General features: G+C 41.7%; 4 protein-coding genes across 10 annotated transcripts; 3 read left to right on the top strand and 1 right to left on the bottom strand.

Annotated features, from left to right (window-relative positions):
* Nucleotides 1-1,992: 1,992 nt before the first annotated feature.
* LOC115679448 (AUGMIN subunit 8-like) lies at nt 1,993-9,488 on the top strand. Of its 4 annotated transcripts, none has more exons than XM_056310729.1 (7): nt 1,993-2,281; nt 3,986-5,493; nt 6,633-6,752; nt 7,474-7,590; nt 7,682-7,771; nt 8,311-8,418; nt 9,083-9,488. In XM_056310729.1, exons 2-7 carry the CDS (start codon nt 4,120-4,122, stop codon nt 9,191-9,193), a joined length of 1,920 nt encoding a protein of 639 aa, XP_056166704.1. In that variant the 5' UTR covers nt 1,993-2,281; nt 3,986-4,119; the 3' UTR covers nt 9,194-9,488. The 4 variants fall into 4 exon arrangements, with proteins under 4 accessions (XP_056166704.1, XP_030458907.1, XP_030458908.1 ...); XM_030603047.2 differs by having other exon boundaries at nt 3,975-5,493; XM_030603048.2 differs by lacking the exon at nt 1,993-2,281 and adding an exon at nt 3,378-3,880.
* Nucleotides 9,489-10,252: 764 nt separating this feature from the next.
* On the bottom strand, nt 10,253-16,133 carry LOC115679449 (translation initiation factor IF3-4, chloroplastic-like). Of its 2 annotated transcripts, XM_030603050.2 has the most exons (9): nt 15,746-16,129; nt 15,585-15,624; nt 15,280-15,339; nt 14,223-14,275; nt 13,369-13,424; nt 13,233-13,266; nt 11,939-12,011; nt 11,753-11,845; nt 10,253-10,644 (listed from the first exon to the last, which is right to left on the bottom strand). In XM_030603050.2, the coding sequence occupies exons 1-9, from the start codon at nt 16,075-16,077 to the stop codon at nt 10,501-10,503; spliced, it is 885 nt and encodes a 294-aa protein (XP_030458910.1). In that variant the 5' UTR covers nt 16,078-16,129; the 3' UTR covers nt 10,253-10,500. The 2 variants fall into 2 exon arrangements, with proteins under 2 accessions (XP_030458910.1, XP_056166917.1); XM_056310942.1 differs by lacking the exons at nt 11,753-11,845; nt 11,939-12,011 and having other exon boundaries at nt 15,746-16,133.
* A 185-nt stretch (nt 16,134-16,318) lies between these two features.
* On the top strand, nt 16,319-20,437 carry LOC115679459 (protein MULTIPOLAR SPINDLE 1). Of its 3 annotated transcripts, none has more exons than XM_056310887.1 (10): nt 16,319-16,591; nt 16,713-16,770; nt 16,911-17,057; nt 17,150-17,209; nt 17,994-18,073; nt 18,155-18,209; nt 18,806-18,922; nt 19,126-19,318; nt 19,663-19,733; nt 19,891-20,437. In XM_056310887.1, the coding sequence occupies exons 1-10, from the start codon at nt 16,358-16,360 to the stop codon at nt 20,073-20,075; spliced, it is 1,200 nt and encodes a 399-aa protein (XP_056166862.1). In that variant the 5' UTR covers nt 16,319-16,357; the 3' UTR covers nt 20,076-20,437. The 3 variants fall into 3 exon arrangements, with proteins under 3 accessions (XP_056166862.1, XP_056166863.1, XP_056166861.1); XM_056310886.1 differs by having other exon boundaries at nt 16,321-16,591; nt 16,908-17,057; XM_056310888.1 differs by lacking the exons at nt 17,994-18,073; nt 18,155-18,209 and having other exon boundaries at nt 16,908-17,057.
* A 928-nt stretch (nt 20,438-21,365) lies between these two features.
* On the top strand, nt 21,366-21,797 carry LOC115679457 (glycine-rich protein 23-like). The gene has a single exon (XM_030603058.1). It carries the CDS (start codon nt 21,366-21,368, stop codon nt 21,795-21,797), a length of 432 nt encoding a protein of 143 aa, XP_030458918.1.
* The last annotated feature ends 570 nt before the right edge of the window (nt 21,798-22,367 follow it).

Raw genomic sequence — 22,367 nt, 5'->3', positions numbered from 1 at the left:
GATTTTTTTTTGGTATTATTGTGTGTGAGAATCATTTCATGGCCAATGAAACATATTTTATCCTTCTCTATTCTCTCTCTATCGCTCCTATTTTTTTTTAATGAACTCTGTCAATAAAAAAGCTACTAATATACTTACCAAAACAAAAAAAGCTACTAATATATTCTTTAAACATAATTATTGTTCGGTTTTAGAAAACTAATTATCTTTTGCACTTAAACTAGATTAAAAAATAAAAAAAACAAAAAAAAACTAGATTAAAAAAAAACAATTTGTTGGTAGAGTTAAAAACGTCAAAAGCAATCGCGTGCGTGGGGACTAATCTATATTTTAATAAAGAAGGGGTTTCTACATTTTAATGATATCATTCATTCGTTCCTCCTAGATGACCCATTAAAGTTTTTGAATCTATCTGTATTATTAAGTCAAAAGTGAGATTTGTTCACTTATAAAGTCTCCTCTAATTACCTTTACATAAAATAATAGGAAGTCAAAAGGTAAGGGTCTAATCATAATTAGACACTTTATTAAAGCAGCTCAATCTTTCACTTTTGAAAGAGAATTGCCAGTTCGATTTATAGGAAAACCTATTTTGTCAAGACTAAACTTACAATAAATGCAAATTGAAAAATTTGTCCAAAAAATTATAAACTTATTGCACATGGGCCAATTTAATCCAAAACCTTTTAATTGTGCAAATTTAGTTTCAAACCTTTTGACAATTCGCCAATTTAGTCATTAACTTTGCAATTGTGCCATTTTAATCTTAAATCGTTTGATAATTTACTAATTTAGTCCTAAACCTTTTAATGATTTTTCCAATGTAGTCCTTTCGGTCAAATATCCAAATAATAAGTTTAAAACTAAATTGGCAAATTTTTAAAAGGTTTATGACTAAATTGACACAAAGAGAGGTCGCACTCACCCAAAGCACTAACAACAAATTTAAAACCAAACCAATCCAAAACGCTAAGCAAGATACTAAAACGAGTTTGCAAGAAGATGCAATTCGATCTTTTCAATGCGGGGTTTCGCTCGGAGGTACATTAATGGTATCCGTAAAGATAGAAGTACATAAGTGATCATTGGGTGTTGGGTGAAGGTTGAGGCATACTTTTGGCATTTTTCCCCCGACTTCCATTAAGCAACACTAATTTTCATGCACACGCCACGCATGTGCACAATTACTTCCGAGATAATATTATAGATTCCTAAATGTTTCCTGGAGAATCTCGTACGGGCTTTACCTTTGCCAAAAGTCCGAAATATAGTCCTAAAACCGTCAAGACTTCCTGGAGCTCTAACTCTACCTAAATGCTCAGTGCTCGTTTCTTAAATCAAATTGGAGCATGACTAGCTTCCGTCTTCTACTGGAGTGGTCGATCGCCAGCGGAAAGAAAGGCAGGCACCGAGTCATCACCGCGCCCCTCTGTAAAATCCCGTTTAACCTAATATCTCAAATGACATCATAGATTTTTCTTAGTCAAAATATATTTAGCGTTATTCTTATTGAATATATTGGCGACCATAATAAAGTCTAAAGTTTAGTTTACCAAAGAAAGCAGACAATCGAAAATGCAAGTTAAGCTCTTCGCTGGTTTACTTTTGGCCGCCTTGAGTTTTCATCGTTGGAAAGGACGTTGTGGGGGGCCCACGTCTCGTTGGCACTCGCAAGAGGTGGGGCCCCACTTGGATTTTTCTTCTTTCTATTTTCCCTTAGTGGGGTCCGGTCAATATCAACGAGACCCCCCAAACAGAAACGCCAACCAGAAGAATAATCACCGCTCCTATTAATTTCTTTTCTTTTTTTTTTTTTTTTTGGGGGTGTCGGAGAATATTCATCATTCACCTTTCCGGCCAAAAAAAACAAAAAAAAAAACGAATTAATTTTATATTTAAATAAATAAACAAAAGCCACGTCGATATTAAAGTAAGTGGCGCGAAAACAACGCCCTCCCTTTTCTTCTCAATTGGAACCGTTCTCTCTCTCTCTCTCTCTCTCTCTCTCTATCTCTATCTCGCCGCGCGAAGAAGAAGAAGAACGAGCCCCTGCTCTCTCGCCGGATCCTCGCCGTCCGGCCACCCGCGCCGACGACTCGGTTTTGGTCTCATCTTCGCCGACGGAATTGGAGCGATCGGATTCGCCGGAACCTCGAGCGCCGCCGACCGTCCCGCCGCTTTTCCGCAGATTGTTCGGTGGATTCCCGGAGTTCCGAGGCCTTTTCTTGTCGCCTTACAGTAACCGCACCGGAGATCGGGATCTCGCGCTCCGTCGACCGAGGTCAGCGTTTTTTCCCGCGTGCGGATTCCGGTTTCTTTTTTCGACGGCCGCTCTCGCGGAACGGCAAAATCGAGGAGCGCCGTCGGTTTGATCGTTCGATCATGCGGAAGGACTTGCGACGCTTGTCCGATCGGGATTTGCCTTGATCAATCGGGGAGTTTGGCTTCCGGATTCGTTTCTGATGATATCCAACTAGGGATTCGACATCGAAAATTGCTTGATTTCGATCGAATCGACGATAGGAATACGTCGGATCTCACTTTGGTTGCTAATTTTAGGAACTCGGACTTCCAACGATCTCCCCCTCTCTTTCTTCTCTGTCCGCGCGATGCCTGAGAGTTTACTGTCGAGACGCGCGGAGGCGATTCCGGCTGCGTTTGATCGCAGTCCGATGTCCTCGATGCCGTCAGAAGCGGGAATCCGTCCGGACGCGGGCGATTTCCGGTCTGTCTTTCGCTTTGGATTCTTGACCGAGCCAAAGTTTTGATTAGTTCCAATACAACTTGGGTTTGGTCTGATCTTCGTACCGACAGCCATAATCTCCTCACAGGTCCGTCGGTTCCCGTTCCTCAATTTTGGAACTACTCGCCCGTTTTTTTTAATGGCGTCGAAGCAGAGACCCCCGTTTTTCTCCCTTTTTTATATTGGGGCTCTGCACATTATTGTGTTGTTCCTTCCCCCGGTCGTTTTTTTTTTCTGGTGAATTGTTTTGGCTTGAGGTTTCCAATTTGGTTTTTCCTCTGGTTTTTTTTCTCCTGCGCGAGATGAAGGCTCTGAATTTCATTGGGGGATGGGACAATGATCTCTCCGGCACGTGGGCGGCCATGTCTCTTCCGATAACCCACGAGAGAACATTAGCACCTGCAACAACTCCAATCTCCATTTCTTAATCAAGAGGGTCAATAGAATAATTCGCGGATACGGACAAAACTCAAGCTCGTCATTTAGCATGCGCAACCCTCTTTCTAACATATCGTAGTTAAGGAAGGAAAAGACTTGTTACCGAGACACTTCTAATCTTGTTCCTTTCTTTCTTTTTCTTTCTTTCTTTCTTTTGGTTTTTGGGAAGAGGGTGGGCGTGGGGGTTGGGGGTGGTGGGGGTGGAGACCTGGCTGAATTCACTTTCAGCGTTGTTTCCATTGAAAGGGAGTTTAAAGAGAAAGGAGATGAGGAATTGAGAATAAGCCAGGCTTTTCGTGCGGTGTTGTTGTTGTTGTTGAGAGAAACCCCATTTACAGCCCAGCAGACCATGGGACTCCCGTGAGAGGGACAGCAGTGTACGGCGTTCCCCTCATCCTGCGCACCCCCGCTTCCTTATCCTGCGCACCCGCCCACCCTCCTCCCGACATCTTCACCTTGCTCTCTCTTCCCCTCCCCCTCCCCCGTCGGCATCTTGGGAATTGCTCCCGGCGCAGGTTGTTGATGCGCTTTCAAGAATTGTCCCACCCCCCTCCCTCCATAATTGCGACTTTGGTGACTTTTCCCCGTTTGCTGAAGTCTCTTCCCGTCGGTGATCTGCTTAAACTGGGGGTACTGGTGACCAAGGATCCAGTACCCAATTCCACTGATCTCAGCCAATTGATAGTGAATCGGAAGACGGTCTCTGTTTTCAGATTTTGTTCCTGGTTTTTATTCTTTTCTTGGCCGTTTCCCCGCTGTGGTTCCTTACTTTGTCGTTGTGCTTTTCTGCCAGACTGGTTGCAGAGGAAAAGGATCTTCTTTTTTGAGCGATTGATGGTATGATTCTGGTGCATGTGGGATGCAAGACTGCTTGGCCTGTCAAATATGGATTAGTATATGGGTGAATTCGTCAATGTGGGTTTGTTCAGACGGAGCGAATGGATCTATGTGAATCCCGCCCAGCAATACAGAAGCACACAACCGTGGAGACCCCAAGACCACCCCTGGTTCCTGCAGAAAGGAACAATGCGGCTGCCGCCGCCGCCGTACGCCGCCCCCGAGCAAGGGAAGTTAGCTCAAGGTTCAAGTCGCCCACTACGTCGACCCCTTCGGTTAGGCGATGCCCATCTCCAAGCCTCACGAGGACAGCAAGCACGCCCTCTCAATTGGCGCCAAAGAGAGCCCAGTCAGCCGAGAGGAACCGCCCATCGACGCCAGCCTCGCCCTCACGTCCATCCACGCCCTCACGTCCATCCACGCCCTCACGTTCATCGGCACCTTCACGTCCGTCCACACCTGTACATGATTCATCTGTAGATACGCAATTGGCACCTAGAAAAGTTAGCTCTGGTAGATTAGCAGAAGGTCTGTGGCCTTCCACAATGCGAAGTTTGAGTGTTTCTTTCCAGTCCGATTCTATTTCCATTCCTGTTGCCAAGAAGGAGAAATCTGTAAGTAGCACCCCATCGGACCGCACCTTGAGACCCACTTCAAATGGAGTACACAAGCAATCTGAGACGCCAACTGTGGTCCGAAAGCCTACGCCAGAGAGAAAAAGAAGCCCGCTCAAAGGAAAGAATTTATCTGATCAGTCGGAGAATTCTAAGCCGGTTGACGGTATAAATGCTCGTCTGATTGATCAACTTAGATGGCCTAGTAGAGCAGGTGGGAAAGTGTCTTTGAATGCCTTAAATAGTAGCTCGGATCTTCCTGAAAAGATCACTAGAGGGTCTGCATCAAAATCAGGATTTGGGTTATCAACAATCAGGAGAATGCCTTCTTCTGATGGGTCGATGAAACCTCCGCAAAGATCTACCAGTGATGCTGAAAGACGACTGGCAACTGATGAATCCGACAGAGGAGAGTCTGATGGAAATTCATTTGAGGATGATTTGCTCGTTGGCCCGAAGAGGCTTCTTTTAACAAGTTTAGCTGACAGAATGACTTTATCAACTCCTGCAGTTAGATCTCAGTCTTTGCCTATTCCTGGATCTCGTCTACCATCACCGAGTAGGACATCTGTCACATCATTCCCTGTTTCTAGAGGTGCCAGTCCATCAAGGACAAGGCCATCAACGCCCCCTTCGAGAGGGATAAGTCCCTCTCGGATAAGACCGGCGAATGTTTCTACTCAATCCAGCAGCTCAACATCTGTTCTTAGTTTTATTGTCGATTTTCGTAAAGGGAAGAAGAGTGCTGGTTTTATAGAAGATGCTCATCAGCTCAGGCTGATGCACAACAGAAATCTGCAGTGGCGATTTGCTAATGCACGGGCAGAGGCAGTACTTCATGATCAGAAAGCATTAGCAGAGGTAGAACACTTTATTTTTTCAGATAGCTACCTTTCAAGAAGTTAGCCTCTCGATCAGCTCTAGACGAATTTTTGGCTTCACATTAAGGGAAAGCCTGTTAATAGCCCTGTCAAGCATGCATTAGCTTTCATCCCTGGCATGAGAGCGTTATCTGTAGAAATTACTGCCGCGCAGAATTATTACTCAAGACTGGCTTAGATCTGTTTGCTCTCCAATAGTCGTCATGACAGCCCAAGTGAGACGGTCACTCAGTTTTTGTTACTAATGATTAACTGTGTTGAACTTTGATACGTATGTTCCTTATGGGATTTATACTATTTCAATGTCTCTGTTCTTTCAAAGAGTACGGAAAAAGAATTGATGAAAAAGCTCTGGGAGTTTATTCACTCTAAAAGCTCAAAGTTTCACCATTCTATGAAATGCTTAGAATTGACTCTGGAAACTAAAGCTGCATTTGTATCGGCAGTTATGATGCTCTCAGGGGATGAAAAATTACTTTTAATAAAAAAGATATCTGTATTAGTAGATGATCTACTACTGCATTGAAGATGCTTCTGAGCATTAGTTTGTGTTCATGTAAGTGATTTTGGCTCATGCAAGCAATGGAAGTCAGAATTTGCAATGGAAGAGCTTCTCTTTTTATAGAAAGCTAATATTTACTTTTATCATAAGAAAACATTAACAGTGATATGACATGGTAGACTCAACTGTTAATGCTGAATTTTAGAGTTGGCTTTTAGAGGAAGAGGGTTTGTTTGATTACTTTTTCTTCCTGATTTCCTTTACAACTTTAAAGTGACTTTGTTTCTTTTCATATACCTGTCTAGCCTACTTCGTTTTGTATATATACTCAAGATTTTTTCTTGAGATTAGAAAAGAAAAATCTATGCGAGCTTTCTGTTCTGAGATGCATGGAAATGAGTGTTAAAATCAGATGAACAGGGAAATGTTTGAATTGGATATGCATATGTAATTGGTGTGCGCATGCTTGCATGCACTTGTGTGTGTGCATTTAGTGGCGACTTGTACCTGTACTATATCGTCTGTGAGTGGTATACTTTATGGTCATGTGAGTGCTCACTCCCTACTGTCTCTTGATTACTTTCACTGATTTCATAGAACTTGACTAAATTCTGCAGAAGACTTTATTCAACGTTTGGGTCGCTATGATTGAGCTCTGGGATTCAGTTATCATGAAGAGTATTATTCTTCAGCAGATGCGGCTAGAGCTCAAGCTGAACTCTATTCTGAATAAACAAGTAAGAACTCTCTGTTAAAGAAGCTTTCATGCTATGAACAGCATCGACTGAGTCCGTTATTTCACCCTTTACTAGCATTTAGATTTCATTTCTCATCTATTTCACGCATGTATGTTTTTTACTTGTTTATGGCTGAAATATGATAAGAGCACTTCTGATGTTTTCATGAAAAGATGCTCGTGGACTTTTTTGAAGAGAAGCTGCTATGGATTTTTTTTTTCTTTTTAGTTTATACTAAAAATAGTTCAGACTTAATGGTCTTAAAACGGATACCACAAAAGAAGTATTCGGTATGATTGTATCCTGATTTTGACGAGGTTTATGTCTGAGTTCTTCACTGTATTGAGAAATGTGGAAGCACTGACAGAAGCCAATGCTACTTGATCGATTTTCAAAATTCTGTTTGGTTTTAGATACCTAGCATCAAATTATAAGGAGGAGAAAACTTCTGATGCGTATACTTAGTTATCTGATAAATCTTGCTGTACTTTTTGTCCGATGAATTTTTATTTTAAATTTTATGCTTGGCAAAAGAAGCGTAAACACGGATCTATTTGAACTCCTCTTAAAACATATATTAAGCTTTTTGGTTCTAGCTTGTAAACTTCTGCACTTATAGAGGAAATTCTTATTTATGAACTCTTATAGATCAATGTCCAGGATGATACTCTTAAATGCTTGGCTTTTAATGGCTCTCCTCTATCTATAATGACCAATTCAGATGACCTACCTCGATGAATGGGCTTTGCTTGAGGAAGATCACATTAGCTCATTAGCTGGAGCTGTAGAAGATTTAGAGGCTAGCACTCTTCGTCTTCCTGTTACCGGAGGAGCAAGAGTATGTTGGTCTGCAAAAGATTATTTTGTTGGTTGGAAAGAATAATTGCTGATCTCCATAATATCTGATCATGGCAAATTTATATTCACAGGTAGATATAGAATCTTTGAAAGGTGCTCTTTGCTCTGCTGTTGATGTGATGCACGCTACAGGATCCTCTATGTATCCTCTTCTCTCAAAAGTAAGACCTAGTTATTATTTTTTTTTTTCATTTCTCATTTGTTGAGTGTCCTACAGTCTTCGAGATTTGGATTTGTTGGAAAGGTCTCTTTCCTCGAGAAATTCCATTCTGTGATATTTTAAAGAAAGCAAAGAAGTTTTTTACGTGTTTGCTTCAATGTAATTGGTTTAACTTATGGCACAATCAGATTGTACTACAGAGGAAGCATGACTTGAGGGAGGAAAATGGTTATTAGTTCAACACAAACCATTGGTCATTATGCAAAGTTTAGTAGTTCATGTCCTGTAGAAAAATCATATCTTTAGGGAGGGAAATTGCATTTTGTGGATACTTGCCCATTGTGCTGTCTTCCATACCCATATACCTTTGGTTTACAAAATTTCTATGATGTATATGTTTATTATAGCCCCTTTTCCAATATAATTGTTACTCAGATTGTTGTCTGAAGCTCATAGCTTCTTCATAAGTACTTGCAAACATGATTAAATAGTTTTGCAAGGCCTGACATCATTTCGCTCTTCTTGTCCCCGAATTTACAGGTTGAAGAAATGAATGAGTTGGTATCCGAACTAGCTCTTGCAGCAACTCGTGAAAGGGCAATGCTTGATCAATGTGAAACTTTATTGGCTTCAACAGCTGCTATGCAGGTGCGGGACATAAATATTATGCCGAATCTTCCTCTATGTTTGCATCAAGTCTGATATAGTCTGCTGCATAATGCTTACAGACTGAAAGTATATTTTCATACACATTTTACTGGTTTGAATGTGTTGTTGCGAGGTTGAGGACTAGCATACCACCTTTAATGCAGCCTCGGTTCATAGCTATGGTACAACGAGTATATTTTGGTTTAGGCATTTGTCCAGCCGCTAAACTTTAATATCTTCGGCTGGTCAATTTTCTAGTGAGATGCTGACGTGGCAGATACGTACGTGACTTTTTTTTTGTGGAATGCGTCACGTCATTGCCATGCGGTTGCCACCTTGCTGTTTTGTTGGAAAGCCTACTGAATTTCGGTGAAAGTGCATCAATTGTAAAAAGAGAAATTTGAAAGTTCGGCACCTCAGGGTATTGAAATCATGGGTAGAGTGGGTAGATCTGAAAGTCACTGAAGTTCACTGAAGCTAATGAAGTTTATCCCATGTCTCTGCTTAGAGCAAGTCTTAGCTCAACATAAGATGCAACCCATTTAGTTCGTGAAAGATCTCTTTGTAGCGGATAGGAGTTTGTATCGCCTTTGTGTAACATCAATCCGTAGCATGAGCTCTCTTACTCAGATGTTTCGGTTTCATCTTCTGTCAATTGACGAAGGTGGAGGAATGCAGCATCAGGACACATCTCTTGCAATTGAAGCAGACGCTGGAGAGAAGGAGCACCCTATTCCGGCCGTTGAGATTGCCTTCTTCACTGTCCTTCATATAACACGTTCCGCAGATCGACTCGGGTCTGTTCGGGAGTCGGAAGCTTGTATATTCATATCACGCCTTTTTCTTTTTTCTTCCTTAGATTCTATTTCTCTTTTTTTTTTGTTCCATTCATTTTTTCCACTTTCCTCTTCTGCCGTGGCGGCACCATCAGGCCCCACCTTCACAATGTAATTTTGATCAAAACGGTTTGAGTATAATTAGGAAAAGCAATGCAGAGAGAGAGCAAAGGGATTGGAAATGAATGAAGTCTAGAGCAAAATAGAGGAATGAGCGAGTGAAGATTTTGTGTAGATGTTTTGCTTGTAGTCTAGGAAGCACGTACACTCTCCAGGGGCTTCTGTGTCGTGTTCCCCCATGTCGTGTTGGACACCGACACTCGTCTGACACTCTTTTTTTTATTATTTATTTATTCATGGATTTGAATCAAATTAATTTGATTGAAATAATTATAAAAATGATCATTTATTATGTATATATAAAAATATTTATTAAATATACAACGTGACCCAACGTGTCGGATTTCTCTATATTTTGAGAAATAACGTGTCGGTGCTACTTAGCTTGTAGTTTGACAAGAAACAAGCAAGTTAGCGATTTGATGACAATAACAATCTATGATGTTTTCCTTAAGCCGCTCGGCGTCTGATTGTAATCGCGGGTCCCCAATTGCAACAGCTCTCTAGCAAGCTTATGTCCCAGGCCGGACACAACTGCTTCGGATCTCCACGAGTCGGCAGATGGTGCGAAGTCATGACATGAAAGAGTCACCATATAGGGTTTTTCCTCCAATAAGCGATCGTGATCTATGGGTTCAAGGTTCGATTTGCCTTTGACTTAGAGGTATGTTGGACCAAAATTTGAACCTGGTGATTTGGGAAATGCAACAATGTATCAAGTTCATTCCCAATCAATTCATACTTCTGCCAAAGAAACATGTCAAAGTGCATAGTAGAACTTCTGGGAGATAAAAATGAATCAAAGTGCCATGGACTACCGTATTCTTCTCGCTTTGACATACAAGAGCCTCCATTGGCAAGAGATTGCTTCACTACTGTGCTTTCAAAATGATACACTTCATTGACAAATTTTTCTTGAAAGTACATTTGTATTTAACTTAGCACCAGTCAAAACAGGCAAAGTGCTACTATTCACTAACTTGTTTTAATCCTAGTTAGCCGGTTCTCGAAATAGGCCGTTGTACACATTACTGTACACAAGTTACAAAAATTTCCCAATCTAAAGAAAGATCGACATTATGTAAAACAAAATGGCTCACGAGCCTTCTACCTCAGCGCTTGGCTCCTAGATGCTGGCTGAGACTTCATTGGCGGATGATTTATCTTGTTTCTTTGGTGGGTCTTGAACTTTCTGCAGAACAGCTTTATTTGGGACCAAAACAATGGACATGTTCCTCTCTCTAAAGTTCTTGCTCTCCTCGGTTGCAAGCTGTAGGTTCATGTCCAGGATTAGACAAAATGGAAACTCATAGCAAGGTAGAATATGCTAAATAAATGTTAAGCTTGTGACCCAGATAAATATCAATCTGAAGCAACAGACAAATCACTTTTTAAGAGATATTTTGCACATGGTCACCACTCAAAAGCCACGAGGTATTTAAAAAAAGATATGACAAACTTTGGAATATAACATCCGAACCTTTTGGCAAACACCTCTTATGCGAAAAGAGAAAAGAATTTGAGGATTAACCAAAAGAAAAGTAACAGACAGGGCACGAAGAAATTACAATTTCCCAACTATTTACCATATAAGACAAGAAATAATGAGTTATTTACATCCGCTTATCCAACCCAATAGTGAAGCCAGAGCTAGCTCAACAAAAATAAGAAATTAGTGGCACCTCCAGACGGTCCGAAAAATAAACTCTCTTTTCTTTACATGCTTCAGTTAAGAGGACATATTCATCTTTCATTAGCTCGTGGTGTTAGGATGTAACAATCCTCTAATTCACCCATATCGACATATTATAGACATGTCAGATTTATTTCGGATATTATTGAGGGCCACTAAGAGATTTATGAAATTTACGTGATTGTCAGCAACGGAGATTAAGTTTGGTATAGTCAACATCAAATTAGTATCATATGGACACACCAAAATACCCAGTGTTAATGTCAACTCACCCAGTTGTATAATTTAGTGAAAATTGCACAACGATGCTGTTAGTAAACTGGTTGGCTCTGTAAGCACCTTTTGAAAAATGACATCGCCATGACAAGTGTTCTGAATGCCATGTTTAAATTTGATTTTGCTTTAGTTCAGTATTTCTGATTTTACAAGTTAATTGATATATCGAAAAAATACAGGGGAGACTCTGTCCATTTATTATTATTAATAATAAAAGTAATAAAATGTATATGTTTTTGTTTCCGCGTACTTATAGGAAGCCCCCTCAGGATTCACACGTGGTGTTGTCCCGGGATTTGGGGCATTACACAGGAACTTTTCTTTTTGGGTAAGTGTAAGGAGTTTTTTTTTTTTTTACTTCCAAAATTACTGAACATATATACTCATGAAGTGCAGGAAATAGGAATACCTCTCCAACATCATTCTGGAAACGTCTGATTAGCTCAATGGCAATATTTCTGAAGTCATTTTCACGACCTTTTAAATTCACTATAACTTTAACCTGCAAGAAGTAAGGGTTTCACACATAAAGGTCCAATTATATTAGTATCCGAATAAGTAACGTGTCAACATCATAAAGAATGATCCAACCAACCTTATCACCATCTTTCAAAAACTTCCGTGCTGCCTTTAAACGCACAGAATAATCATGTTGATCAATGTTGTAACTGTCCACGAAATTGCCACACAATTAAAAGACAGATGAGTGTACTGAGGAGACAGACATGGCAGAATCTAAAAGAACACACACTGACTCTCAGTATACACACAAATACCACCCGCACTCTAGTTCATAATTTTTAAAACATTTTGAGCTGAAAAGAGTAAAACCAAATTTTTATGTATGTGGAGAGGATTAACCGAATCAGTTAATACCTCAGTTTGATTTGCATAGACTGGAGATTTTGAGTATGACCCATTTCTCACACTTGAAAGTAACATAAAATCATCAGTAGACTTCCTCTTAACGAACTTTTTAAACTGTACCATATAACCTGTAACATATACAGGAAGAGCAAGTCTGGCGACTAAGGGCCCGTTTGGCAACGTGCCAAACAGTGAAAATTTCTGTTCTTTTGTTCCCAGAAATAGTTTGGGAACAGAAATGCGTTTGGTAAACTTTTTGTTCCCGGGCACATTTTTGCAAAAATTTGTGCCGAGAAACAGTTTTGGAAGAGAAATAAGAAGTAAAAAAAGTTGCTTCTTGTTTCTCGGCACAATTTTGAGAACCAGTTTTTTTCTTCTTTTTTTTTCTTTTTCTTATTTTTGTGTTGTTCTTCCCCATTGGGCCGGGCCGCCGCGGCGACCGGCCACGCCCAGGGCCGGCGAGGGCGTCACGGCCCTCGCCGGCCGCCGGTGGAGCGAGGTCGCCCTCGCCCGGTTCGGGCGAGGCCGCCTCGCCCGGGCGGCGAGGGTCCACCCCTCGCCCTCGCCGCGAGGGCGACCCTCGCCTCCGCCGACGAGGGCCGTGACGCCCTCGCCGGCCCTGGGCTGTGGCCAGTCGCCGGTCACCGGCCCCCAGTCGCCGGCGACCGACCATGGCCAAAGAAGAAAATGGTAGAAAGAAAAAAAAAATTTAACAATTCAAAATATTATTAAAATATTATTTGGGAACAGAAATTGTGTGTAGTTACCAAACGCATTTCTGTTCTTTTCTACTCTAGGAATAGAAATTTTGGACAGTTTATTAAACACCTTCAAATACTCAGAAATTGTTTCTGGGCACAGAATAAAAAAAAATCATTTCTGTTCAGAAATAGTTTCCGGGCACAGAATGGTATTCATTCGTACCCTAATAATAACTAGAGATCAAAGGCCAAGATAAAGCAAAAAAAGAAAAGAGTATACAGTTGGGTTAAGTATCTTGAAATTCCAGAGTAAATCGTTACCCCATTTTCAGCTCCTTCATATCCATGCGACTAGCTGTAAACGCAAGGGTAATTTGATAAGTACACATTATCATTAATGAGATTCTGCACATGGATCACTCTAGAACTCCAAAAGTTAGGCTGAGAAGAGATTCACCAGCACTTTTCTTCTGTTGCTCCCGTTTCTTCTTTTGTTGTTCATATTTGAATTTCCTGGGGAGAATAAACAAAATCGACAAAGAAAAACAGAAGCTTTAGATTTTCCTTAGAAGACAAATAATGTTGGCTAAACTCTTAAACCAAAAGGTGAGGTCACAGTCCTTTTCATAAAGACAGGGCTTTTCCTCGAATTTTGATAACATAATTTGCCACATGTGACAGCTTTAATCAATCTTCAAATGTTAAATTTTCACGTATAACATTAAATCGGCTTAGAAACATCACTATATCATCAGATTATACCATAAACTTAGCGAGCTTAGGTTCTGAAAACTTGATTATCATGACAAGACAAAAAAGTATTCCAAACTCACTAACAAAGAAATATACAGACAAAAAGGAAGAAAGAGGAGTAGGAAAACTAGTGCTGCTTAGATAGGATGATCAAATTATAAGTAAGATATGCATAATCTCAAGTTATCACTGATAAGTGTATAGATAGAGGAGGTTCAGTCAGCACACCAAAACTGTACCAACAGAATGAAGGGAAAAGCACAAATAAATGTCTTCAATTTTCTTTTTATGGAAACAGTATGGCTCACATTTTCACCTACTACTACAAAGATAAGAGTAATGATAGCAAAAACTTTTATCTGGAATTAGCACATAGCAGTATCAGTATAACAGCAAAAAAAGGAAGTTTATCAAACGAGAGGTGGTAATGTAAACATTAAATATAATAAGATAAAATCAACATTTAACATTGTTTCAATAAACAAGTGTGTTGATTATAGTTCACATTGCACGTGTATTGATTTCCAGAATATGAAGACGGAAATCTGAGGTCTATACCTGTAATCCATGATTCTGACCACTGGGGGATCCGCATCAGGGGACAATATGACCTGCATTTAAGCAGCCAAAAGAAAGACATTGCTAATCTTTCCCATAAGAAAACTTGGATTTAAACTATAATAATCTAACTGGATCTTTGAAGAACACGTCAATTTGTTCATGAGCAAAGATGCAAAATTGCAAAGTTAAAAACTTCAATCCCCAATTAATTAGTAAAAAATTACAACCATGAAGAACACATCAATTTGCTCATGGGCAAAGATGGAAAATTGCAAAGTTAAAAACTTCAATCCCCAATTAATTATTAAAAAATTACAACCACGATATTCCAAAGGTATAGAGTGGATTATTAAAATAATAGTGTCTATGCAGATTAATGCATCGTGTGATAGACCAAAGTTGATCTCATGTCCAATGCTCAGTGCCAACCCCGAGGTGCTGACCAAAAAGGAAGAACTGATGGACGTTATATTGAAATTAGTACTTTTGGTATCAAGATTCCACAAGATATGAGTGTTTCATCAGTGGAAAATTCTGACAACCTAATTCGAGTCTGGACTGAAAAATTCCAACTTTCCAAATGGATCTTCTTTCATCATGTGTCAATACTGTCATTGAGTACACATTAAAAGTTGACTAACTTCTCATACATCATTCACAACCATTAAAAATAAAATAATGGATTCTTTTGAAAGCTAATTCCTAAACACTAAATATGCAAACTCATGATCATTATACAATATACTGCTCGTAGTTAGGCATATTTCTCATATATGATCCCAAGATTTTACATCTTTTGCCAAACCCGACACGAAAAGGCATAGGAAGACATATATTCTCCAAGAACAAGTTTCAAACTTGGACTGTTCCACCCATTTTGTTGCAAGAATAAATCTAAAATATAGTACTTCATGGTAAATTCTATCAGCGCAATAAGATAGAGAAGCAACACAAGCAGAAGCTACGTTTGTACTAAATTCTAGCATATCTTCCTATTGGATTTCAGATTAAGAAAAGAAAAAAAGTTGAAGAATTCGACAACTATAATTCATACCAGATCGAGCTCCGCATCCTCAGCCATCCGAATCGCCTCACTTTTAGACACCACCCCAACCTACACCAAGATATAACTCAATAAGCCACAGCTTTAACAAGAACATGCATACAAAAAGGACCTGAAACAGTCCTGAAAAGCATCCCTAACTAAGTTCAAGCCAACTGCAGCCATTCAATTCCAAATACAAACCCTCTCAAAGCCTCTTCATCATAACTACACTGATGAGAACAATGATTCTTACCTCGAACTCAACGCAAAATGCAGAAACAAAGGAGAAAAGAGGACGAAGGAAAACAACTCACCATGTTTTGTTGCTGGTCAATCAAGCGTACAGTAGCCGACCTGCACCAATCCACCACACGACCGTTGAACACCATCATTTCGAACTTCAATCCGATTCACTCCAAATTTAGCAACATGCTCAAGCAAATCATCCAAAGAAGAGAAGCTCGAAGCACCTCACCTGATAGTGGATACGTCGAGCGCCTGATCGTCGTCGGAATCGCTCTGCCGGGACCGCCTCCAATCTCCGGACCCCGAGTACCGCGATCCTCCTCCTCCTCCGCCGCCGCCGCCGTAGCGGCAGGCGACGGAGCGGCCGCAGGGGGCGAGGACGAGAGAGCATCTGGTGGTGAGGCTCCCTGCCTCGGAGAGTCGGACTCCGAAGAGCTTCGATGACTCGAGCGAGGAGAGGGAGAAAGGCGGAGACACCGCCGCCGCCGCCGCCGCCGCCGACGTCGCCTTGGAGCTTGCGAGGATGGGCTTGAAGGCGAAGCCGCCGGTGACAGCAGCCATGGCGTCGTCGCGAGAGAGCTACGATGCGACTGCGAGCAAAAGTTCTCGCTACTGCAATCATCGTCTTCCTTATCAACAACGAACTCCTCCTGGGTCGAATCGGAGCTCCGACCGGACCGGAAAAGGATCCGAGCCCGTTTCTTTATGGGCCTCTATGGGCCCGGCCCGGCCCGCCCAGTTGAAATACCGGCCGAGAGAGGCCCGACGGTCGGACCGGGGAGCGGCGAACCGGTCCGGAAACAAACCGAAAGCTTTCAAAAAAAAGCGCAGAAGGGAAGAGATGTTCTCAAGATCGTCTTCTCCCGCTCTCGCGCTCCATTTGTCGAGAGCGAACATGTCCGGTTCGAGCGAACGGCGACATCAACAGCCGCCGCCAACGGCGGCGACGGCGCAGGACTCCGACGACCGACTGAAGCTCGCCGTCGCCATCTCTCTCCTGCGCTCCAAGTTCCTGAAGAACCGCACATCTCCTCCTCCTCCTCCTGAATCCGACGTTCTACGATGGAAGCGAAAGGTCTCCCTCTCTCTCTCTCTCTATCTTCCTCCTACTTTGCTCGAATCGCCTTCGTCGCATCTTCCTCTCTGACCGGAAGTGATGTCGCCGGCGTCGCTGTTGTTGCCTGTGGCTTTTTAAGGCGAAGGAGCGAAAGCAGGAGCTGCTGAGGCTCAGGGAGGATCTCAAGGAAGCAGAAGGTTCGCGTTATTCCGAATCTCTCTCTCTCTCTCTCTCTCTCTCTCTCTCTCTCTCTCTGCTCCCGATTTCGTCTTTGCTTTTGTATCGGTCGAGTTTCGTGATCCGAGACTCTGTCCGATCGGTCGTTTCGCGCCAGAAGCGTCGCGCGCCGCTGCGTTTCCGCAGGTCGCGTCCTGCAAGTGCTACTTCTTCAACGACTTGGGGAAGCTGAGCCCCGACCGGCGGCCCGGAGACGGCTCCGATCACCGATTCTGCGATGTTCTTCGCCGGAGATTTCTCAGGCAAGGTTCGCCTTCGCTGTTATCCTAATCGTCGTGACGTGACTCCGGTTCGAGTTTCGATGATCCCAAGGACTTGTTCGCTTCTCTTACTCTGCAGTGCGATACCGGGAAAGTAAGAGGAAAAGAGATGATCAGCATCAGCGCCGGCATCTATCAGGTGCTTCTTTTAGTTGATCATTATAATTCCGGCATGCTCAGAGTCGAAACGAACCGTATTAGTCTCGTCTATTGGTGTTGCATTTCCTACATCTATGTCTATCCATGTACATTTTCACCAGTACCTTAATTTTGTCACTGCTTAGGAGGAAATAGTGAATTTCGAATCGGACAGTTCATATTGTACCGTGATTTGGAATAGAATGCCCTTTCCCATTTACATTACTTGTCGAACTTCCGGTGTTGCTCCCCTCACTCGTTTCTATAACGTTAAGAACCGAAACTGGACTTCTTGAGGTATTACATCCTCACTGTTTATTTTTAACTAAAGTTGAATGACTTGCACTATACAGCTTTATATGGTAGCTTTCCGCTAATGGCTTCTGGTACCGGTAGTGAATGGGCGAGAGTAACGATGGAGGATTTAACGCACTTGTTGGTTTTATGTACTCATCGGCTATGTCTCCGTCTTGCTTAATTTGGGATCCTTATGACTGAGAAAGACCCTTAGAATGAATTGGGGATTTGGACTTGAGAGACTGGTGGAATGATTTAACTTTGAAAAGTTCAAGATGTTCTCCTCTTCCTTCCCTTAGCAGAAATGATCTCAATATTTCTTTCACAAAGCCAGTACCCTCCCCTCAAAGGACTGCCAGACATTCCTTCGAAGTTGGCTTTTCACTGTATTAACATATAATTCTTGTTAACCCGTGAATTCAGCAGTATGAATATGCTATCTATGGCTATATGTGATTTTCTGGAGTCCTCGTACACTTCGATTTCAGACGTAACAACCATAGATGAAGTGGAGCATCTTTGTGCTGCTGCTGATTTTCTCGTGGAGCTACTTGATGCTGTTTCATCTGTGAGATTTCTCTCTCTTCTGCTCTCTGTGATTTCATACTATATATCATAAATTAATCGTATAAGGATTGTTTTCTCGTAGGTTGAGGAAGATAATTTTGCTAACTGGTCACATCAAGCTGTAGACTTCATACTAGGTACTGAACACTTGCATGTTTTGTTTCTGAATTTCTCTAAGTTGCATCCACCTTCACTTCTCAATTTTATTATCCACAATATTCCCTTATACTGTGTTGCTGATTCATCGTAAACACTCAGTCCTGAAGTCAAATAATGTATCAAAAGTAAAAGAGAGATCGGTTATCTTCCGTGAACCTATATTTATTAGTCTGCACATGGTGGTCTATCTATTGGGAAGTCTGCTGCGAGGATGAATGTTATTTACTGCACCTGTGTCATTACTACAAGTAGAGAGATGTGCACATTGTACAAGTAATTTTCCAGCGGCAGTAATTTGGAGGTGTAAATCATTTTTCAGATATAAAATTTTTTAGAGTGAACTATTAATGGTTTTCAGCAAGGTGGTTAAATGTGTGGTTAAATCTATATGGCCCTAGAATTGCAGCAAGGACTTTCAGTAAGTTTGAGGTCAAATTCAATGATTCGATGTTAATTTGTCCAGATTTCTTGTGAATAGAAATTTATGAAGATGATTGTCTATGCAATTTGGCATTCATGCCAAATGCCTTTTTTGGCCCTCTGGTTAATTTTCTAACAATGCTCTCTCCTGAAGCTTCATTGAAGAATCTATTATCAGTGAAAGAGAACATGGAAAGCATTGAAGGTATTGTCAACAGTTTGATATTGCGTTTGGTTAGAAGGATGACCTCTCTTTCAGGAAGAGATGGTGGTAAGTCTTTCTGATTCCAATCCTTCTCCTCTTGATTTTATGACACCCTAAACTGTCTGACAATATATAATGATGGATGAGTGACTTATATGTACTGAAATTGTTCACTTTCCGCAGGTACAGTTACAGTCCATCATTGGTGTTTCCATTTTGTTGTCAGTGACTCATAATACTTATTTCTTTGCTGCATCCTTTTATTTTAGGGCGGGATGACATTGGCAATGATGTGCAGTTCTATGTTCAGCATTTGATTCGGAAACTAGGAAAGGCGGTCTACCTAGGACAAAGAGCATCAGTCGCAGTTTCTCAAAAGATTCCCGTTGTGGCAGAAAGTATACTTTTTTCAGATCCTTTTGATGATAAATTTCCAGACATGCATCAGTATATGTTCATCTTGTAAGTAAATCAACCATGACTTCTCCTGTAGCAAACCATATGTCATTACCTGGATTTCTGAACTTTTTTTTTTAACCATATGGACTTACGTAACACAAGTTCACATCAGAAGATCGGTGAAATGGGATCTGTTGCCTGCATCCTACTTGGCATAAATATAGTGGATAATTGCGTCTGGGCATGTGGTCTTTCCTGAATTTCATAGGCTAAACATGATGCTATCTAGAGCTAAGATCATGCTTTATTTTTGGTGGCCTCATAAAGAGAATGCTTCAACTGACGAGTCCTAGATATTGTTGGTTTCAGCAAGTTTATAAATCAATTGCTGACTCTTGTGCATGCAGAATTCAACTTCTCGAATTCTTGGTATCCGATTACTTGCTGACATGGTCAAGGGATGAAAATTTTGACCAATGTAAGTGTACTTTATTTCTTGCATGCATCTTGTACTGCTGTTTACTTCACTTTAGCAAGGCAAGACTAAAGCCATAATCTTTGATTATTCTGCACAACAAATATCATAAGCATAATAAGCTCTATGATATAGTAAGCGTTAAGCGTTATTCACGCAGTGTTGTTTGAAGAGTGGTTGACATCAATTATCCACGCCCGGAAGGCGCTGGGAGTTTTGGAAAGCAGCAATGGTCTCTACATGCTCTACATGGATCGGGTGGTCGGAGAATTGGCTAGACAATTGGGTCAGATTTCGTCAAACCACAAGCTGAATCCAGATGTTCTCAGCAACCTATTTCTCTGACTGCATCTTGCATCATACTGTTGTCACCATCAACGCGTGTGCTTTGCTCATATTATACTTCTCTGTTGTCGACGACTGATGTGGAGCTTTCATCGATCAAGGTAAGCATCGAACCGCCGGTCACTCGACTACTGTTAACGTGTGCACGGTTAATTAGTCTCAACTTAACCAATCACGATTTGTGATAGCACTGCTCTTCCCCCAACATAAAAGCTGTCTGCTTTTTCTTTTTAATATATATACACGCGCGCGCATAAAAGTCCAAAGTATTCTATCATTAGATTTCTCACATATGTGTGCATTCGAAGATGGAATACGCCAAACACTCTTATCATGAAGCAAAAATGTTGTTCGGTTTCAAATCGATGAGAATATCTTTTGTTAGAATGCTCTATCAAGTGGAGACTTACATGGTACCGCATATCTAAAGAAGTTTTGGCATTTGCACGCATATTTAGAAAATCAAGAAAATTATCAATATTATGTCGGTACATCGCATGGAAATTCCACGTATCACAGGCCGAACATTCGGTTGTACCCTACAAACAATTTTCTTTGGGCTGCCGAATGGATTGAACATTCGTAATTATATAATTAATTAACTACTCAAATGGTGTAACTTTTAGTTACGCATTGCATGTACATTATTTCTTTTCGAAAGTAAAGAAAATACTAAAAAAAACCTTAAATTATGTTCATTGCAGCGTCAGTACCCTCAACTTTTGTTTTGTGTTACTAAAACTCCAAACTTGCCGTTTACTATAAAAAAAAAAACCCTAAACTTAACCTACCGTGACACGTATATTCCAATTTCTTTTTTTGCCACCAATAATTGAAACTTTGAACTGGTCTGATGTGACAGAAAAATTCGGGTATTGGCGTCGCGGTGCGCATAGCGTATCGTCGCTAATAGCCTAGAGCCGAGTATGAACCTAGACCCTAGTATAAACTATAGGTCTCACTTTCGTCTTACATCCGTCTCTATTAAACTCGGCCATCCCAATTCAGTTTAGTGCGCGCATTTAGGTTAAACTTTCTCGAGAGGAAGCGAGGACCGTTTTTCGCATGGACACAATATCACCTCTCTATCACATAGAGAGAGATATCCTCGTGTTTCCTAGAATAGTCACGCGGTCCAAACTGATATCAAATCGTATCCCCCACTTTCTTTCTTCTTGATGGACCCCTTCGTCTCTATATACGTACGTGCAAACATCGCCATCGCCCGTACCTGACCCCACCTTTCACACGATCCGATCCACCAAGCACCGTCTTTCTTTCGCTACTTCTATGGCGGGGATCATCAAGTCGGCGGTCGCCCTTTCGTTCGTGATCCTTCTGTTGCTGTCCCGATCTCCCGAGGGCTCGGCCAGCGCTCGCGGGAGCGCCGAGTCCGCGGATAAAACCGTTGTTGGCCCGCGGAAACAGCGACCGTCGAGCAAAGACGTCTCGTCCGCCTTCCGAATGAGGAAGATTGGCGTCCACGTGAAGAAGGGCGGCGGCGGAGGCGGCGGTCATGCGGGCGGTGGGGGTCGTGCGGGTGGCGGGGGTCGCACGGGCGGCAGTGGCTATGGAGGTCGTGTCTGGCCAGGGGGTGGAGCTAAGCCCAACGGCGGGACTCACAGGTCCTCGGCCGTCGGATCTCGCCTGTCACCGTCGCTCGCCTCCGCCGTTTGTTCCTCTCTTCTCCTCGGTCTACTGTTTGCTTCAGCTCTACTTTGAATGTCATGACAATAGGAGTTGGGCAGTTAGTTGTTGGACTTCTTTTGTGGTTTCAGTAGGGTTTTTTCTTGATTTTGTCCCCCACGATCCGTCGTTAATGTCGCGCGTAATCTGTCCCAACAGGACAAAGCATTGGCTTGGCCAACTCTCTTGTAATGCTTCGAATACTGCTGCTGAGAATAGAACAAGCCTTCTTTGGCAGGAGTTGATTTCAATCTCTCAAAGCAAATTTCTGATCCATCATGGATTGTTTTTGGGGGAGAGACTTAGTGGCATCTAGGGTTTCTCTGACTTCATTCCTATATCGGGTTATATCAAATGCTATATCACATGATATATCGATACGGTATTACGCACCTCTACGAATTTCTTCGTTTTGAATGTATGTTACACGATCACCGTAATCGAGAAACGTGATTGTTGATCGGCGGTGTTATTGCTACGACAATATATCCTGTCGTGCCCGCCCGCATAACGATTTCGTCTTCGGGCACTGAACGATTCTTGTACTTTTGTTTCTACCGCCATCGTGCTATGATGAGCCTATTTGTTCTCCTCTTCAACTATTAT

The sequence above is a fragment of the Syzygium oleosum genome, unplaced genomic scaffold (genome assembly GCF_021117445.2).
Source record: "Syzygium oleosum isolate NSW1041296 unplaced genomic scaffold, Sole_v2.1 Sole_v2.04, whole genome shotgun sequence".
Lineage (NCBI taxonomy): Eukaryota > Viridiplantae > Streptophyta > Magnoliopsida > Myrtales > Myrtaceae > Syzygium > Syzygium oleosum.
This window is presented reverse-complemented; position numbering and strand designations above follow the sequence as displayed.

Bases quoted from the DNA above. Each gene is read 5' to 3' on its own strand.
- LOC115679448 (XM_056310729.1), top strand. From the start codon at position 4,120: ATGGATCTATGTGAATCCCGCCCAGCAATACAGAAGCACACAACCGTG. The intron at 7,772-8,310 runs GTAAGACCTAGT...CCGAATTTACAG, and splicing joins TGTATCCTCTTCTCTCAAAA to GTTGAAGAAATGAATGAGTT. The intron at 8,419-9,082 runs GTGCGGGACATA...CAATTGACGAAG, and splicing joins CTTCAACAGCTGCTATGCAG to GTGGAGGAATGCAGCATCAG.
- LOC115679449 (XM_030603050.2), bottom strand. From the start codon at position 16,077: ATGGCTGCTGTCACCGGCGGCTTCGCCTTCAAGCCCATCCTCGCAAGC. The intron at 15,625-15,745 runs GTGAGGTGCTTC...GGATTGGTGCAG, and splicing joins CTCGACGTATCCACTATCAG to GTCGGCTACTGTACGCTTGA. The intron at 13,425-14,222 runs GTATAGACCTCA...TATTCTCCCCAG, and splicing joins GTCAGAATCATGGATTACAG to GAAATTCAAATATGAACAAC.
- LOC115679459 (XM_056310886.1), top strand. From the start codon at position 16,358: ATGTTCTCAAGATCGTCTTCTCCCGCTCTCGCGCTCCATTTGTCGAGA. The intron at 17,058-17,149 runs GTTCGCCTTCGC...CTTACTCTGCAG, and splicing joins CCGGAGATTTCTCAGGCAAG to TGCGATACCGGGAAAGTAAG. The intron at 17,210-17,993 runs GTGCTTCTTTTA...CTTCGATTTCAG, and splicing joins TCAGCGCCGGCATCTATCAG to ACGTAACAACCATAGATGAA.
- LOC115679457 (XM_030603058.1), top strand. From the start codon at position 21,366: ATGGCGGGGATCATCAAGTCGGCGGTCGCCCTTTCGTTCGTGATCCTT.